The sequence below is a fragment of the Pyxicephalus adspersus genome, chromosome 9 (genome assembly GCF_032062135.1).
Source record: "Pyxicephalus adspersus chromosome 9, UCB_Pads_2.0, whole genome shotgun sequence".
In the NCBI taxonomy this organism is placed as follows: domain Eukaryota; kingdom Metazoa; phylum Chordata; class Amphibia; order Anura; family Pyxicephalidae; genus Pyxicephalus; species Pyxicephalus adspersus.
The window spans coordinates 56,504,829-56,524,679 of record NC_092866.1 but is presented as its reverse complement, the minus strand read 5'-3'; the positions used below and the strand labels follow the sequence as shown (position 1 = coordinate 56,524,679).

Genomic DNA, 19,851 nt, shown 5'->3' with positions numbered 1-19,851 from the left:
ATTTAATGCAGGGAAAGTTGAAGGGGAGATTTAGAAAAAGTAAAACTTTAATAAAGGATAAGACTAGGGGCAGATTTTATGAAGAGATAGATGGAGGGCAGAATTTTTGGAGTGGAAGCTGGAGGTCAGATATAATGAAGAGAATGCTGGAGGGCAGATATAAAGCTTACACTAGGGTAGTAAGTGGGTAATAACTCTCACTTTTTTTTAACACTCTGCTTGTCAATCATCAGTTATCTGGTTAAAAAATAAAACTGTTACATTTTGCAACCAAACATCAGCCAATCCCAATGATTTCTACAATCCTTCCAGTTCATGTACGCCGGCCCGGTTGTGTTTGGCACAGTGCGGTGAATAGTTTTGCAGTTATTCCCTCGCTCTGTATTCATCATTACAGATGTGTGTTGGAGCTGTGAATCCCTCAAGTAGCGGCTGCCCTGTACAACTTCCAGCTCTCTGGAATCATCCTCCCAGCTGTGATCTCAGGAAACCGCACCGACCGGCTGCTTTCAAGTTCATTTTCCATTTAGAAGGATTTGGGCTGCTTGTAGGAAAATAAGGAAAAATTCCAGACTGGCGGTGAAATACACGGGGCACATTCACATAGGTGAATGTTATAGAGGTCTGTCTGGGGCAGCTGATGTGGCCCCCAATTCATTGACTGATGGGTGGAATCATTGCAGTGCTCGGGGATCTCCATTAATATTAATAATAAAATATTAAACAGTCTTTATATAGCGCTAACATATTACACAGCGCTGTACATTAAATAGGGGTTGAAAAGGACACACAGATACAGACAGTGTCACAGGAGGAGAGGACCCTGACCCGAAGAGCTTACAGTCTAAGAGGTGGGGGAAGCAGCAAATAACAGGAGGGGGAGGAACTATGTGCTCCTTTGTGGAGTTTAGATCTCCCCTGTCATTCTTGCAGGCTGGATGGTGTTCTGCATAGCGCCACCTTCAGGAGATTGTGTACATAACTTTCCTCCTGACCACAAAACCTATTGTGCCTATAAGAGAACCTGTCATTGGACAATATATTTCCATGTGAATCTTCCTATAGGTTTATATGTGTATTTATTGTATGCTATCCATCCAGAAGCCCTGAGACTGTCAGTGGGTGCCCCCTTCTTCATTATTATGGCTGTCTCTCCATTGTCATTCAAGTGACATATAGTTTATAGTATAATATATAGTATTACCCTTTGCTCCTCCCCCATTAGTTACATCACAGGCCATGTAAAGAGGGGAGGGACAAAGGAGCTGGGCCAGCTTAGACAGTAGTAGGCATTGTGGTCTATGACATAAAATAAAGAGGGGGGGGGGGGTCCATGCTAGTTAACCGACTAATACTGGTGTTGTCTCATTTTTATAAGTATATTGTCACATTGGAAGCAACTTTAAAAAATGCAGAAAGAAAAATGCGGATATGGGCATTTAAATGTCTGCAACTTGTCCTAGCCCGCTCCCTTCAAGCTATCAAATGGGGATCATCGGATGAAAGGACCACCCATTGGTGCACTTTAAGCACCTCCCACTCTGAAAACACAACTGCACGACCATGACAGCACGGAAAGTTCTGATTGGTTCACATGCCAGGTGAAATCTCCCATAAAGGGAACACTTGATCCAATGACAACCTTTAACAACATTTCTTTGTTCCATTCCCCCACCCTATAGCCTTCCTACAAACTACAACATCTAAACCTGATCACTGAATTACAAGAGACTGCGGAAATGCTCCACCTGCCTGCAGCAGACTAATGACATCATCCCACCCTGCGCAGGAGCTTCAGGTGGCTTTTTAATGGCGTCAATTTGAAAATGGTGGTGCGTATGGCGATGCGTCCATATAGATTTCGGCGACTGATGGCTGGCTTTTGGCATTTCTCTTTTTTTGTCACTGCCATAAATTAGTAATCTTTAATTAGTTTTTGGTGCGATGGCGTCACTGATGAAGAATGTTATTGCAAACACATGTATTGGTCGCAGAGCGTTTTTCCAGACTTCTTGCCAGGTCAGGATGGGGGCTGAGTGCTATTATTACCGAGACGTCCTCCTTGCACTCACATGTGAGTCCTGTGCCGTGTCAGTACCTGGGCTGCACGCCCGCCCCCTCCACCGTCTGTGCTTTCCCCGGGTCGTTTCTCCCTCCCAACCCGCTTCTCCTAAAACTCGCCAGCCTTTGCTTGGGATTCCCCACAGCCACCGAGGAGTTAAGTCGGCGGAGTTTTTTGGGGGTGACGTAGCCTGGAAGACCCCCGGTGGAAGCGTTACTTGACGATGTCATCGCCTGGACGGTGGGAAACGTGAAACTCTGGAGGAATGGCAAAGCTGGGATTCTGATCGGATAGACGGAACGCCGGGATGGATACAACAGGGACTTTGTTGCTGTGGACCAGTCTGCTGCTGTCCTACCTGTACGCCTTCCATATCACCACCTACAGCAGGGGATCGAGTGAGTACGGCTGTGCCGCAGGAACACCCTCCGACGCCAAACTTACATTTCTTTATTTATTCTTATTTCAGGGGCAAACCCTCAAAGTTATATTTCCCAAAAATGATTCTCTTCTAAAAAAACACAATTTCTGCATGCAGAGAGCTGATACTACGGGCTCTGATGTGTGATTGGTCAAGAAGCAGCCAGAAACTTTTTGCACAGGCGTTTATTAGGCACCTGGGGACCAATGCCTGTACAAAAAGAGATTCCAACCGCCCCTAATCATTCCAGGATCAGGGGCGGGGATGCTGTACCCTCGCTTTTTTCGGAACCCTTGTATATGGTGCACGCTGGCCATTGATAGCCTTCCCTATTACCGTGCCCTTCTTGTTTAACGACTACACCCCTGTCCAGGATCCCAAAACAAGCTGAATGGCTTAAAAATTGTAGTATATTGCAGGTGCCATATTTGTTTTCAAGTTTTGTCAACATTTTCTGCATTGTACATTTACATGTACATTTTGCATGCAGTACTTTTTTCTGCCACTAGATGTCCCCAGTTTTTTGCTCAGATACTTACTCTGAGCCCAGGCTATTTTTGCTCTGCCTCCTCTGTGTAGAGCAAGGAATGTTCAGCAAATCAATGGGCTCACAGCTGAGCTTTCAATGGCAATCAGTGTTGTTAAGGTACACAGCAGGCAGCTTTTCTATGGTGGTTGTTAAAGTCAGAATTGTGTTACAAAGTGTGTAAACCCTAACAATGAACTTTTATTATTGGCTCACTTTTAGTCTTTTAAATATACGATAGAAATGTTTTGGTGTATGGGTTTGATAACTGTTGATCCTGCCAGAAAAGCTTGTAAACTGATCACTACCACTGTTTCTGATTACTTATATCAGTCACATTATTTCTAGTTATCTGTGAACTACAGAACACCTCCCCAGCCTGGAATATTGTAACTTTGTAGCTGCTCACAAGTCCGCAGCAGGGGCTGACCTGTGTCACACATGCCAATACTGCCAATACCCATGCAGATGCCAGGATTTAGGTGACTGTGCCATCTTTGAGTCCAGGAAAGTGATGGTGACCTCGCATGATTCTGGTATTCCGGAGAGAGAAGCTGATGGATGTGAGGACAGGGGATTGAGAGAAAAGTCACAAATTGATGCTCTGCCTTTATGAAACCTTAATGGGTATCAGCTATACTTGCTGTCCTTGTACAGCAGAGCCGTAGTGAAATAGGAAGAAGCAACTCAAACAGCCAATCATAGGTGCTACAGTGCTAGAAGTATGCTGATAGTAGAAGGGTGCGGAGAGGCAAGCTCATCAATCTGCTGCTTCTCCTTTCACTGTACAGTCACAGAATTTGTGAGAGAGCTCAGTATGGTTGCAATTTCTCCCAGATAGTTAGAATCTCATTGGTTAATTTTGCCTGTCATTCCCAGCCTGATGAATGAGGAGGAAACCCACTAATGTATTTCAGTTATGTTTGCCCCCTCCACACAGACAAAACATTGCTGAGGTTTATAAGGGTGGGGGTGGGGGGTCAGTGTTGGGGGGTGGGGGGGTCTAACACAGCCAAATCCTGGGAATGTCATCACCCAGCAGAAAGTTTCCGCTGCTCAGAGCCTGCGAGGGCTGTGTCTGCTTAATGCTGCTATGTGGAAGGGGAGTGGGTGAATTATATTCACCCTTTTAAAAACCAGTTTACATTTTACTGTCCCGCTTTGGAAGTGGAGGACGGGTTGGGTGACAACGGGGGTCACCAGTGTTTATTTTAAGCGTCCTGATCGACATTTTTTATACCAGCGCTCAGCGACCACAATGAAAGTCAATGAGGAGTTCACCATCACTTTGGTGGTGATCATGGCTGGAAGTGGTGATTGGTTACTCCAAGTGAACGGAGCTTCTGACGGCCAATCAGGGTCATGAGAGTTCCGATTGGTTCGTATAAATCTATCGAAAAGGTTTTTTATAGCGATATTGCACCAATATAATGGGGGGGAGGGGAGGTTCACCACTGCTTATTTTCATTGTCATTTATTTAGTTTATTGTCATTGTCGTTTAGTTTATTGTCATTTCAAAATTAATTTTCAGCCCTGCCAGAAATGTCCTTGTCAAGACAACTTCCTGTTATACAGTGACAACCCCCTGTCCTAGTCTCTCAATTATGCTACAGCGTTGTCACCCTTGCATAGAGCTTCTGATGTGTGATTTCAATACTCATTACACATGATTGGTCTGCTGTTGTCACCAATGGGACATGTCATGCAGTCATGTGGACAGGAAGTGGCTGCAAAGGACTGCAGGAGATTAGCAGCACACTTTGAATGCTAAGCCAGAGTGTTGTCACCCTACAACAGGAAGTGCCTGAACCAAGCTGTTATGGCAGGATTACTAGTTATCAAAACGGGATTTAAAACTTGTAAAAATGACAAAGCTTTTATGTGATTTTAGTGATTGATATATCTGATTTTTCCTATTTATTAGAAGCTGATAGTAAAAAGGAGTAAATCTTACAAAGACAGGGAGCCAATCAAGTGTTCTGCATGATAGGAGCATGTAGATTGAAGGAGAAAGCAGAGTGGTCAGCAGGATGACTGCATCAGTCCCCTGCTGCTCATTTACAGTCCAATCAGCAGGCTGGGATTAGAGAGAAAACACCAGCTTATTCTTTACCTGTAACTGGTGCCCAGCTCTGCTGTGTAAATACCAGGAGTGGATGGATTCCAATCATTAGATCTTAAAAAAATAAACACTAGAAGCATAAAATAATTTGATATATGCAGAGCCTCTTATAATGTCTCGGTCTTTGTATTTCCAGAGTACACGGTGATCAATGAGAATTGCCCCGGGGCTGAGTGGAATATTATGTGTCGGGATTGCTGTGAATACGACCAGGTGGAATGTACATGCCCCGGGGGCAATCAGAAGGTGGGGTACAGCATCCCCTGCTGCCGCAACGAGGAAAATGAGTGTGACTCCTGCCTTATACATCCAGGTAATGCCACTAGGGGGTGGGACAAGCATCAGACTGCTATGATGTCAGAGGAACATCATAACCCCTGGCCACCAATCAGAGCTTTAGCTTTGCCCTTGGAACCCCTAGGCCGGCAATGGTCCCATCTATGGAGTGTTGGGTTGGCACCATGACATATAGAGTAGATGGGGATGGAGAGAATGGGGGTTCAGAATGGACCTTTGCTCCTTTTTGAAGCTGCTTCAAGAAACATTCTAGATTTGGACCCAAAGGTTCTGGATCAGCTCTGGAGCTGAGCTTTGTAGAGCTGAAGGTTGGTTTGGACTGTAAGACCTAAACTGACCTGAGAAGCGAAAATTGATCAAGGAACCCCTAACAACCTCTAGGGGAACCTTCTGCTTTCACAGATGGTTGAGAAATTCTGATTTAGACCTTGGAAGACCCCAACTGGGTCTCACCTGCTAAAAGGGGCTCCATGGATTCGAGAGACAATATTGGCCATCATGAAGACCGGCCAACTGAACTCATTTCCTGCCTTGTGAGCTCATTGTGTAATATACAAACCATATTGGCCACCACCGATTGAAGGCTATGGGTAGTGGAATGGCATTTGGTTTGTTGAACCTGGTAATGGGGAAGCCTAACAAGGAGCCAACTCTACTTCTCATCACCTTAGAAGAAGCTCAGAAGATTATGTAGGGTTCAAAATGGTACCACTAAATGATCAGCGCTTAGAGTGGGACAGTTCATTTGCATGCCAATATGGTGCCAATGGTGATGTTGGTTAACGTCACCCTAGCACCATACTAGCACACAAATGAAGAACTATAAAGAAATATAGTTCTAAGAATAGAACTAAAAAGAAAAAGTTCAGACCAGGAAAAACATGGAGGTCAACTAGCAGCAAAACTAGCTTACACGGAGGCCCGCCAACTGGGTGTATTTATAGCCCCATGGAACAAGCCCAGTTGGTTTATGTAGATTCATGGAATCCATTGGGACTCTGCAGATGTTCATTCTCAGGAAGTTCCTGGGCTCCTCCCAAGGCTTGTTCTTCCTTTGGAATTGGTAAACTCAGGTCTAACCCTTTACAGCCTAATTGTTTCCTCCTCGATGCATGCTCCTGTAATCCAAAACACAAAATTGTGCACTAGGGTCCTCTGAAGAGTAAGGACCTCACGTCTCCGATTCCCCAAGGTTTGCAAGGTTCCTGATAGGAGACAAGCTTACTAGGACCCACCTAGGCAGGTGCCCATCAACATGGACCAGCCAAAGTCCTACAAGTACTGGGGTGGGAGCTTTCCAAAACAGAGACTCCACCAACTACGGGAGAGCAACCAACCACAAAGCAGAGAAGCTCTTTAAACTTCAGGGCAGCCTCAAAGGTTCTAACACCCCAGGTGCCGCCATGTAGTCCCCTTCTATAGGAGATGAACAAAGTGGCTTCAGCATTCCCACCCTAATAGCCAGACTTTAGCCTTCTCCATCCTATCAGGGGGTATTGGGACTGCCAGATACCCCAGGGGAGTCTCTGGTCTCCTTCTTCCTTTGGGAGAGCTAAACCCAGCTCTAACCCCTTACAGAATGATCCCTCATCATATCAAGTAGAATACCATACAACAACCATTCCCCCATTTCAGGACAGAGTGGTAAGAACTGATAAGAACAGATCCTACATGAGATCCTAGCCAAAAGGCCGAGACCCAATGCCGATGAATGCCAGACCGCCATTTCCGGTGCTGGACCAATATGAAGTCAAGAAAAGTTTGATATATTTTCTCCAAGTAAAGTATAATATTTTCTCTTTATTATGGCCAATAAAGAGTAGACAACATATAGACCAATGGAGACATCACCTGAAGTTCCTAATCTCTGTCTCATTTCTATCCCAGGTTGCTCTATATTCGAGAACTGCAAGTCGTGTCACAATGGATCATGGGGAGGAACATTGGACGACTTCTATGTGAAGGGCAAGTACTGCGCCGAGTGCCGCATTGGATGGTATGGAGGAGATTGTATGAGTAAGTAACCTTCAGTCTAAGTCATCAACTAAGTGAAGCAGGAATAAGATCATAGCCCTGGAACCTGCATAATAAAATCAAAAGCACCGTGCTACCGACCCAAATTCTATCCTCATCAGAGTTCTATGAAACTAAGTGTAGATTGGTTTTACAATTTCCTATATTTTGTCATTAGGTGTGACTATTCCCAAAATGCCTTGCAGCCTCCTTTTTTCCATAAACCAGAAGAAGAGCACACGGTGCCTATGATGGGTCCAGTTGGGAAGCCCCAACCTACATAACTGTACATAACTGTTCACACTGAATGGCACCTTCAGCCATGGCATCTCCCCTCCCAAAAATGGCTCACCCAGTGCATTCTGGGAACACGGGAGCCTCCTCCATGCATTGGCAAAACCCTGCCATTAGTCAGTGGACCCCAGGCAATGCACCATTGTAGTCAGTTAAGGGTCCCATGGGCTATGCTGCCACTCTGTTCATAAAAACCAAGAGTACCAGTCACCATCTGATGGCTCCTGGTGTCTAATACTAAGGTAGGCATAATGAGTACCACGCACAGGTCCACAATGGGGTAGCCTGGTCTACTATATGTGAATAATAAATTAACAATTCAGGAGGATCAGCTGTGCACCAACATCAAGGCTTAAATCTTTCACACAGTTTTACCTACTTAAGGATTTGACCTGACTTTTCCAAGCACAGAACAGCATGAAGGAGAAGCAGAAGAATGGCTGGCTCATCTGTCTGCTCTCTCTTCCTGATAGGATTTTTGCATATAGCACACCGGCCAGTGCTGCTACTATCCAGAGATCAATTTTAGTTTTCCATTTAGGACCTGCAGTAATTATTCTGCAAGGACCTGAACCACTTATAGGATCTGTGATGTACCCATGGAAGCAGCAGCTATTGAAGTATTCCTCGGGGTCCTCTCTATATGGGGCTCTATGCTCTGGCATACATTATGGTTGGCAGTTAATTAGACTCCCCACCACCTCGGTGGCACAGAAGGATTTTTTAATTGCTGTGCTTTCCATCTCCTAATTAAGCCTGATAGGATTGCTGAGTAGTCTGTGCCGGAGAAGGGCTGGCGTAGGATGAGACGTGTCTCCGGGAGGTTTGTGTGCCCGTCTGTTCCTGCTGGCATGTTCTGAACTTGCTGCTAAATAGGATGTCAGCGTTCCATCCGACACACAAAAGCACAAGCTATCAAAGTTCAAAAAAAAAGAAAAATTTATAAAACAGTGAATGTGATATTCACTAAACATTCACTGGTGGCTTATTATTCCCACATGCAAAATTTGGTTCTTGTCACAATACTGCACAAAAAATTATTTATAGATTAGTTTTGTTTGTTTTGTTTGCAGGACACCAGATTTTATTTTTATCTGTTTTTATTTTTCATAAAGAAGTAAATAGTTATGGAGCAGTGTGGAAGTGGCAGTCTCTTTGCAAAGATCCAACACGCCCCTGAGGAGTCAGGCTGAAGCTGTCCAATGAGCAGGCAGCATGAGCTTTGTTAATTGGGCATCTATAGGTCTGATTCAGAAAGGGGTGTGTCTGACCTCTGCAGAGAGACAACTGATAGGGTGTCTCTCTGCACAGGGTGGAGTTTTGCAGCATGCTGGCAGGGGACAGGCTTTTCTGCTCAGGCTGTGGCTGCTTTCTACAGAAAATAAATTATTTTCAACCCTTAGGGCCATTTCAGACAGCGGCAAGCTGCAGAATTCTGTCCCAAACAGTCCCAACCTCTCCTATTCAGGTGAATAGGGGAAGTTGGGAATCATTTTCTGCCTGTGGCTGTGGCAGATTGAGGTGCGGTTACCAAAAGCAACATGTTGCAGTAAGCTGAGATCGAATGTAGTTGTGTTGTGATTGTTACTAGAGGACCAAGGATTGTCCATAATCCCGTGTAGTGCAATGGACCCCCCACACACACACCAAACCACACACAGCTGCTCCTATTCAACCCTACGGGAGTAGTTGGGAACCATTTGAGTGCACATTTGCACTCACATGCATCCATGTTTCACTGGTTTGCAATGCAGTTCTTGGACACATTTAGCTTCTGAACAACCCCTGAGGAGCCGGTTGCTTCCATTAATTTATATGGAGAGGTGTTCCAACCAAAATATGCTGAAGTTCAATGGTATTGTTGTGAGGTTGCAGTTAAACACACACATAACCGCATCCAACTGGTTCTTTTAAACCGTATGGGAGCAGTTGGGAACCAATTAGTGCACATTTTTGCACACAATTGCATTCATGTAGTGCCTCCTGGACATAACATGTAACTTCTGCCCGCCCCTAAAGAGCCAGTTGCTTTCAGTAACTTATATGGGGGCAGTTGGGAATAATTTTTACACACATTTTCACACAAATGCATTTATGTTGTGGTGCTTTGCAGTGCAGTTCCTGAACACATCATTTGGCTTCTGACCGCCCCTGAGGAGCCAGTTTCCTCCACTGGTTTATATGGGGAGCTGCTCTATCCAAAGTGAGCTGCAGTTGAATAAGGTTGCTTTGAGGTTGCAGACACACACATTTAACTACACCTAAATGCTTCTTGCAACCTTATGGGAGTTGTTGGATCCACCAGAAATGCATTCATGTAGCACAGCTCCTGGACGCGACATGTAACTTAAGCCCGCCCCTGAGCAACTAGATGCTTTCATTGATGGGGACATGGGACACTATGGGGACATGTTCCAATCACAGTGAGCTGAGGTTGAACAGGGTTGTGTTGCACTTGTTACTAGAGGATTGGAGATGGTTTAGAATCCCTTGCAGCGCAGTGAACCCCCAACACACAACTGCATGGTAACCGATATCAAACACTATGACTATGACATAAACTGCTCCGGGGCACACATAGGAGCAACTAACCACGTGGCACTGGCCGCAGATCTGAAGAGGTCAGGGAGCGCTTAATGGCGTTTTTAAAAAGCGATTGCAGAATAGGTAAGAAGTCTGGAAGCGGTGCGGGCTGCTGATCGCATTGAGATGCTGCATAAAGCTGCACGCTGTACACAGAATTCCCTCCAATTCATTTCGATGATAAGCAGGACCCTGGGGGACAGGTGGACATCGACAAACCAGAGCGGTCAAAAAACGCCCAAATAGACGTAGGCTTTAATGTCCTCAATCTTTATGACGCATGAGAATGCCATTGGGCTTTTCTTGTTTATTATGCTGTTGTTTTTATTTTATGTTTTTTATTATTATTTCTTTTTTATTCATTTATTATATACATAAAAAAACAAATAGTTTTTTATTCGTCAAATATAACCGCACAGCCTTTTTTTCCCGGTTATTTCCCTAGAAATGCGAGCCGTGTCACTGGGAATGATCCAGGAATTTGCCACTTAAGCTTATTTTGGGTTTTTTCTGATATTTATAGCAAACCTTCCCTGAACCGGCGCATTAACCTCTCGTTCCTCATCCCTGAGGGATTAAGAAAGACGAAGCCAATCGAGACGTCTTGTCTGAATCCCTCTTGGTAGTGGTACCCGTTGCCATGGCAGCTGCCAAAAAGAAAAAAAATCTCAGCAACAGCAGCTTTTCCATTTAATGAGTTGTAGGTGATGAGAATAGCCGAGGACGGGGAGACCCTTCAACCCTCACTAGGCTGGAAAACCGACCTGTAACGTTCATGCTCAGATAATGAGTCCGACTTCAAGGAAACCCTATTGGTAAAATCTCAAAAAAGCTTCAAGGTTTAAATCCTGCCATGATGGTCCTTGATTAGGTACTTCCTGTTTGAGGGTGGCAACAGTTTCATAATTTTGTTCTTGTGTTGCCACCCTGTGACAAGTGCTAATGAAGAATACATGTTGGCCTGCATACATCTCAGTTTTAGTTCCATGATCATGCTGTTGGTCCGACCACTTCCAGTCCCTACTTTTTGGTGACCCTACAAAAATAATTAGGAAAGTGCTTCTGAGTACCCCTACCTAGACCCTGGCCCCTGAAATGCTCAGCTGATTTGCATTGTTGTCATCTGTAGGGAAAGGAGAGAAGTGATGACATAATGATGGTTCAATGAAGCTGTAATCCTGCAAACTATGAAGAGTGGTGTCACCCTGCTGCTGTATATTATAATATGTGAACCATGAGAGAGCCAGGCATTGTGCTCCAAGGAGGGGGGAGGTTATGGAAAAACCATAAATGAGCCAGGAATGTTTAATGTTAGCTAGGAGGAGACTGAATCCAATTGTCTTCTGTATTCCATAGGATGCGGGGAGGTCATCCAAGCGGCCCGTGGGGAGATTATGATGGAGAGTTACCCATTCAATGCCCACTGTGAATGGAGCATCCAAGTGACTCCTGGATATACAATAGAACTCAGGTAAAGCTAACCTGTCCACCCCAGTCTGCAAAATATATTCATAGTCAACTGGATTGCTTCATTTCATTTTCTTTCTTTTGATTTCCTTTCCTGTTTCCTTTCCCATTTCCTCATTCCTGATTCCTTTCTCATTTCCTTTTCTTTTTCCACTTTCATTTTTACTCCCTTTCCTTTTTCTTTTTTTTCCCTTTCATTTTCTTTTCTTTTTTCTTTCCTTTCCTATTATTTCTCTTTCCTTTTCTGAATTTTCCTTTTCCTTTCCTATCTTTTTGCTTCCTTTCATTCTCCTTTCCTTTCTTTCTTTTTCTTTTCTTTTCCATTCATTTCTTTTCATTTCCTTTTCCTTTATTTTACCTTTCCTTTTCTTTTTTTCTCTTCCCTTCCCTTCTCTTTCATTTTTTTTTAAATTCCTTTCCTGATTCCTTTCCCATTTCCTCTATCCTGATTGCTTTCTCATTTCTTTTTCTTTTTCCAGTTTCTTTTTTTGTCCCTTTCCCTTAACGTTCCTTTTCCTTTCTTTTCCCTTTCATTTTCTTTTCCTGTTTCATTCCTTTCCTATTTTTCCCTTTCCTTCTCAATTTCCTTTTCCCTTACCTTCCCTCTTCCTTTCTCTTCTCTTCTCTTTCCTATCCTTTCCTTTTCTAAACCTTTCCTTTCTTTTTCTTTTATTTTTCTTTCCTTTTCCCTTCTCTTCCCTTCCCTTTTCATTTCTTATCTTTTACCTTACATTCTATTCCTTTAATTTCCTTTCTTTTCTTTTCCGTTTCTTTTTTTCTCTTCCCTTCCCTTCTCTTTCCTTTTCCTATCTTTTCTTTTCTTTCCTTTTCCCTTCCATTTCCTCTTTCCCTTTTCCTTTCCCTACATTTCATTCTCTTCCCTTTTCTTACCCCGGCTCTTAGGCCACAGATGGCTTCTTTGTCTATCTGCCCGATCCAAAAACATTCTTGAGTTGACAGTGTTGCCTCTGCTGTACTGAAATCCCCAGCAATGTTGTCAGCCCTGAAGTGGAAATAATGAAAGCAGAGGCACAAAGTGCAATCCCTGTACAACATAGGAGCAGCCATGTGTTCCCATCTACATAGTTCAAGTCTATCTATGAAATTGTTTTTATAGCAGTAAAACACTTTGACAACATGATTTACTGTCATTTCAATATTTTACTGATAGGTGCACTAAAAAGGAAAATAAACTTGGTGGATAATCCAACAGCAACTCCTAAATGATCAGGAAGTACAGATGTATAGACAGCTGACATTATATGCAAATTATGACTTTTTCTGTAAAAGTCATTCTTATCCTTGCCTCTCCTTTCTCCTACGTCTGTCTATTTTTTAGTGAAACCTATATTACCTATATAGGATTGTATTACTTTTTTGTATTTGTATAGTGCCAACATAATACAGAGCGTTGTACAGAGTCATAGTCAATGCTTAGTATTTCACCCGGCATTTTGCTTTATATATTCCTTTTTTACATTAACATATTTTTGGTATTTTTATTCGGTAAGAATGGCCTGAGTTTATGGTTTATCTTAGGTTTAAGTTCTGTAAGCATTGGGTGCCATATGAAACCAAAAACTAGCTGCAGATTCTCAGGGTGACCACTAGAGGGCACACCTAACTAATAGAAATTCCCTTGTCTGGACAATTATACAAAATGTAACATTGTATCTCTGCACTGCTAATAGAGGTCAGGTATAGGCTGGGATATATGTCAGGTTATATGACAGATCTGTATTCATGTCTAAATATCATTTATGCAATGTCAAAATATATCTAAAATAGATATTTACAATTCCATGTACTATAAAATAGATCAGTAGTCACCAACTGGTGGTCTGCAAGAACATTTTGGTGGTTCACAGAAAAATGTGGACATTATTTGCAATTTGTATGTTTTATTATAATAAAGCAAAAATAATATTCTAATAAATTCTTATATTCTAAATGACAATTTTGGCCTTTATATTGCACTAAATTCACGAACTACTATAGACAGAAAAACAAGGGAGGCGCAGCTTGGCGTCAGTGTAGTATTAAGTTGTATGAGGCAACCATTGCCGAGCCGTACGCTTCAGTATAGTTTCCACCATTACAACAGTCACCCCGCTCCGCGATTACCGATTCTCATCTGATTGTTTTATTTTAGTTATTTCTCAGATGCTCTTTTGGGTAAGTATGACCTTTACTGTGTATTTTCTTTACCTGTTATATTTATTGGCATCAAATAGTTTGACTTTGATAACTTTCATTTCTTGTTTGATCTTAGATTTGAATGGAATAAGTCATAATGAGTGAGAAAATAATATTTTGCATTTCTTTAGTAATACCAAAGATAATGCAACTAATAGATTGTAAACTCTTCGGGGCAGGGTCTTCTTCTCCTGTATCACTGTCTGTATTAGTCTGTAATTTGCAACCCCTATTTAATGTACAGCACTGCGTAATATGTTGGCGCTATATAAATCCTGTTTAATAAAAATAATAATGATATTAGTAACAATAGTAATACTTCACTTATCCGTGAGCTGGTCAATGAGTCCTTGTCAGCACCATTAGGAAGATCACCATTTTACAAATATATTTATCTTTAAAAAAAAATCATATTAATGGTCTGCGGGATTTAAAATTATGAATAAAGTGGTCCATGAGGTCCGAAAGGTTGGCAAATGCTAAACTAGATGACTTACTTATATGCAAAAGTGAGCTTCTAAACTGAAACCGTGAAGTCATTATTGACTTTCATGACTGTATGCGCTATGGCAGTCTTTGTAGACCTTTTTACCACGGGGGAACCCTGGAATAATTTTCATGTTTCTTAGGGACCCCCTGCTAGAATTTCTATATCCACAGCTCACAGTACATTAGCATGGCGGTCATTGGGAAGAATTCCTCCTACATTGCTGACCATTGGGAATAATGTCACCCGTGGCATCACTTAAACTGATCTTAGTTGCTCATTGCTTAAGGAACCCCTACCAAACTCGGGAGAAACCCTAAGGCTCCATTGAACCCAGGTTGGGAAACGCTGCTTTACATTCTATACGTACCTTTATTTTTAAACTAAGCAGCAACCAGCAAGAAAAGACAGAGTAGGTTCGGACCTGTGGAGGAAACAGGAGTTCAGAACAACTAATTGCACTTACAGAACAACCAATCGCAGATTTGATATTGGGCGACTGAACCATTCACTACCACCCCCATCCATCCTCTATTGGGCTGCCGCGCTATATGAAGCATCCCCATTAAGGCACGAGTTCACCGGCATGAGGAAGAGGTAACAGCACCGCAACCTCACTGCCAGTCTGAACATAGCCATAATAAACTGCTGAATATAATCCCAATGGTGCCAAATCCAGAATGGGAGTAAACCCAGGCCGATATAAAAGGCACCAAGTAATGCAGGTATGTTATAATCCATTCAATATTTAATGTATTTTTAATTAGCGTTGGCCTCTATGAAAGTGGAAAATGCTGCAGGTCACACTGAAGATCATTGGTGATTGGTACTTTTGCAAAGGGTAATAGCAACTAAAAAATAAGTTCATCATTTACTGTATTTAAGCAAATGGAGCATTTAATCACCAAGTGATGTGTTATAAAGGCTGATCAGTCATTGATCCCCTGAAAAGAAAAAAAAATGCCTTTTGGATTTAGGTAGTGGGTGAAAGATGCACCCAGGCAAGCAAATTATAAGCAAAATGAACTTCATATTTAACAAACCAAAAGAAAGCAAGTAAGAGAACTTCATTAGTAGAGTTTATATACTCTGTAAAAATGATTCTCCGAACTGAAATTGAAGAGGGAGTGGTGGGGGGATCAAAGCACCTCCGGGTCTCATTATCTAACAAATCTCCTTCACAAAGATTACTGTGATTACAAATCCCATTTGGTACAATTCATTATGCTCATTGGGAGTTTATTTAAAAAGGAGAAGCATAGAACCAATCCTCCAACCCTCTAATTACTTATTAATAGAGCCAGGTAGGAGTAGTCATTAGCACAGACACATAGAGGAACTTTAATGTAAATAAAACCCTCCTTATAGTTTATTGAGTGAATGGACTAGATTAGTCTATCTCAACCTTTTTTTATCATAGGGGAACCCATAGCTTTCAGGTCATGGGGAACCCTGGATATAATTACTATATCCACCGCTCACAGTATATAAGTGTGGTGGTCATTGCTGGCTATTTGGAAGAATATTCTGCAGCACTACAGACTCACAAATGCAATGCCTAATCCACAGAGCCACAGTGGCCCCTCCACAATGCAGCCTCAATTTACAATAAAATGAATAGGCTGCTATGCACAAAAACCATAATATACTGTCCTTTTTATTAAAACACTTTTGTGAGAACAGATCCATAAACTGAACATGTGCCTAAAGCAAAGCCACTGCATACATGCCTTGCTCTGCCCCATGGCTCACTGACTTACATAGGGCTCTTCTTCCATACCTGGAGTGATTTACATGATCCACATGTCTAAACATATTTCCTAATTACTATTTTTCTATATGATAGCTGAAGGAAGTGGTAGGGAAGTCGATGATGCTGGTTGAGCTTCCATTAAAATGTACCTTATGTTTTACACAACATGGAGAAGCTATAACAATGCAAAAACCTTTAGCTTATAAGGAGGGGTTCTTCAGGTTTTTACCCTGCTACCCTGGACACTGCCAATGTAGCATAGGTATGAAGGTTGATTATAGCCAGACCTTCCATATACATTCTATAAAGATTCTTCTTGTTGGAACTTTAGAACTTTGGAAATGGTTTACAGACAACTCATACCATGTGACCATACAGGGGAAACAGTCTGGGGAAAATGGGTCCAGCCACCATTCTCTATGGAGAGAGATAGGAGTATCATTGATAAGCCATCAATTTTAATAATTGTTTGCATAGTCTCCTGACAGCACTTGGAAGCCCAGAAGAACTTTATCATCATAGAATTACACTCTGAAGATCTGTGTCTCCAGACTTGGCATCAACACATATGCTCTTCCATGCCATGGCTCTAATAAGTCCATTGGTAGAGCCCAGCACTCTATACAAGGAAGAGCCAAAACTACAACTCTATAAAGCATCTGCTTGTCCTCACATTAAAGAACCTGCAGGAAAACATTTATGAGAAGCCAACATCTTTCCTAACCTGCTAGGAAAATATGGTCAACTGGGTTATGTGACCACATGGTCATGTAACTGTAGTGGAAATCACCCAATACTCATCCATGGTTTATGACATTTTGCAGAGCACATGGATAAGGTCAGTCATTAAAAGTAAGAGGAACCTGTACCACCTGTTACACCAAAGCTCAGTAAAGGAGGCAGCTCCAGAACCAACAATGGGTTCAAGGAAATATTGGGCCTGACTTAAAATTTAGCTTTCCAAGACTAGAGAAGATAAACTATATTGGAAGAACCTAGGTGATTCAGCAAACTTGGAGTGGAGTTCCTAAAATCAATTGTTAATCAATTGCTATTAGTTGGCAAATATTTTCAGTCCTGGGCCAGATCTATTCCAGGCTGGATCGCCCAGGTTCTCCCATGATAGTATCTTCAGACTCATTGTATTGTGGTATTGATGTATGGTAATACATGTAATGATAGTACACAAATACCTCTTTGTATTTCAAGCTTTTGGATTTTAGATTTTTTTTGTCCAGTGATTGATCCAGGGTTGGCCAAACCATACAAAATTATTTTCAAGTCCATAGAAGGACAAGGGTGGACCAGGGACAATCAGGTTGGGATGGAAGGGGCTGGATGATGCTGAATGTCCTCCTGCCATGGAATGATGGGGGATCTGACTTGCTGTAGCTTCTAAAGCACAATCAAAAAAATCAAAGCAAGTCTAACCTCTAGCAAGTTGTAAACCTGTGCAAGACTGAAGGGAAGGTTTGAGTTTTGTTCCATAAAAACACCATGTGCCTCCAATTTTACCCTGTAAATTTTACCAAAATTTTCCCATAAATTACATGGCAGTCTTCCTCTCTGTCTGGAGGGTTCTTAATCGGGGGTATCTATACCCCTTGGGGTATAGGAACCAAATGCTGGGGGTATGGGACTCGATCTCTGGGCACTGGTATTTGTTTTATTTAATGTATTCATTTATACTTGGATAGTACGTGAATGAAACGCGATAGAATCTTCGAGAACATGAACTTGTATTTAATTAAACACGTATGTATTTACTACGACTTTAATTTTAAATTTAAACTTTCGACAGTCAAGTAAAGGTGGTATGGGACCATATTGGACAAACCATTGAGGGTCTGGAGTCATCAAAAGGTTAAGAACCCCTGGTTTACAAAGAGTTAACCAGATCCCAGTCGGGGAGTACGCTTCATTAAAACTACATGGTCTCATTAGTGCACGCACCGTCACGCCGCTATTAATTAGACGTCTCCCAAAGAGCTCCACTAATGATGACCACAATGAATTATTGAACATCCCCTTCGGCTGCAGAATCATCCTTTAATATGTGGCATATTGGGACAAGATTAATAACGCGTTGGGACCAGGCAGGGAGATACGAAATGAAAGATGGAGGAAGGAGACATGTCCTCGGGTCGCTGACACACACAGGCTCTCTTTTATTAAAATAACAATATTATCTTCATTAAGATTCACTGAGCTCTTCTTATTCACTCAGAGGGGAGCCAAATCCATTGGAACTATGAGATTGCATTATTGGTCATTTATTTCTTTATATTTGAGTATTGGGGATGAATTAGGGATATATTAGATGGATGGGGAGGTTGTGGTGCAGATATGCCATCATCACACCCATGCCTATGGTTGAAACCAATGCCCAAGCATGCCTATGGTTGAAACCCTACATGTAGCACTTCCAATCAAGATATTTTCCTGCTTGCTTTAAATATGCTCGCAGAAGTGGACAGCAGAGTAATCCTTTTATCAGTGTGCTGTTCTATCATTATCCAATCACAGATTGGGGTGGAACCTGACCTGGCCATATTGAGCTATTTCAGTCACAGCTGTAAAGGTCAAAATGTATCCATTAGGGTGAACCAATTTGCTCTTTTTGGTCTGTTTAATATTGTAAATGTGTTGTTATATCTGTTTGATAGATAATGACTTCCTGCGCTCTTTAGGAGGGACTATGGAGGTAAACAGAGGGCTGTACTCCTTGTAATCAATTAGAAATAAAAATATACATGGCTGACACCACGTGCTTAGGAATTCACAGCTGTGTTGTCATGCCAAAAAAGAAGATTGGATCACAATGTATTTCTGGCACTTTTTCTTGATTAAATGATCAGAATGATTAAATAGATAAAACATGACAAATCTGCATGCATTGTTATACATATTGCTTTATACATATACTCTAAATATCTATTATCTATCACTGATCTCTCCCTCGGTCAGGATTGCAATGCTAAGTCTGGAGTTTGATTACATGTGCCAGTACGATTACTTAGAAATCCGGGACGGCGACAATGTGGATGCCCAGATCATTAAGCGTTTCTGCGGTAATGAGCGACCGCTACCCATCCGCAGCTCAGGGAATGCACTTCATCTTCTCTTCAGATCAGACGGCTCCAAAAACTTTGATGGCTTCTATGCTACATTCCAAGAGGTTACAGGTAATTTTATAAAGTTTTTAATGAGCATTCTGGACACACGAAAAAAAAAAATTCTGTTCTTATTTATACCATGTACATCCATGTATAAAACTTCTGCCCTTTGTAATTTATGCAGATTTATTTATGAAAAACAAGCAGATTTCAAAGCAATCAACAAGTAAAAAACTAACTCTAAGCTAGGGGCCATTTATTAAGGTGCACAGATTGCAGGGAGGTTCAAGACATGAACTACCCCTGACCACCATCCAATGGTAATGCTGTCTGCTGTATACTACAGGTTCCCATCTAATGTCTACTTTGCAAACAATGCAATAAACTATGGTCAGGTTCAATTGGTTTGACTTGAGTAGGTTTTGTAAACTTCCAAGAATGAATTGAACAGTAAAAAGCTGCATCTGACTTCCTCTGACTGCATTTCAGATTCATGCTCATTCCTAATGAAGG

The 19,851-nt window shown here is 42.0% G+C and overlaps 1 protein-coding gene across 2 annotated transcripts in view; it reads left to right on the top strand.

Annotated features, from left to right (window-relative positions):
• The first annotated feature begins 2,076 nt into the window (after window positions 1-2,076).
• The window catches only part of PAMR1 (peptidase domain containing associated with muscle regeneration 1), a 35,561-nt gene continuing 17,786 nt past the window's right edge, over window positions 2,077-19,851 (top strand). Inside the window, exons 1-5 of one of the 2 annotated variants that reach the window (XM_072422118.1) lie at window positions 2,077-2,460; window positions 5,269-5,445; window positions 7,317-7,445; window positions 11,676-11,790; window positions 19,190-19,407. In XM_072422118.1, coding sequence (XP_072278219.1) covers window positions 2,370-2,460; window positions 5,269-5,445; window positions 7,317-7,445; window positions 11,676-11,790; window positions 19,190-19,407 — 730 coding nt within the window. In that variant the 5' untranslated portion in view covers window positions 2,077-2,369. Of the gene's footprint in view, window positions 2,461-4,172; window positions 4,388-5,268; window positions 5,446-7,316; window positions 7,446-11,675; window positions 11,791-19,189; window positions 19,408-19,851 lie in introns of those variants that run through there. The other variant, XM_072422119.1, reaches the window with a different exon arrangement.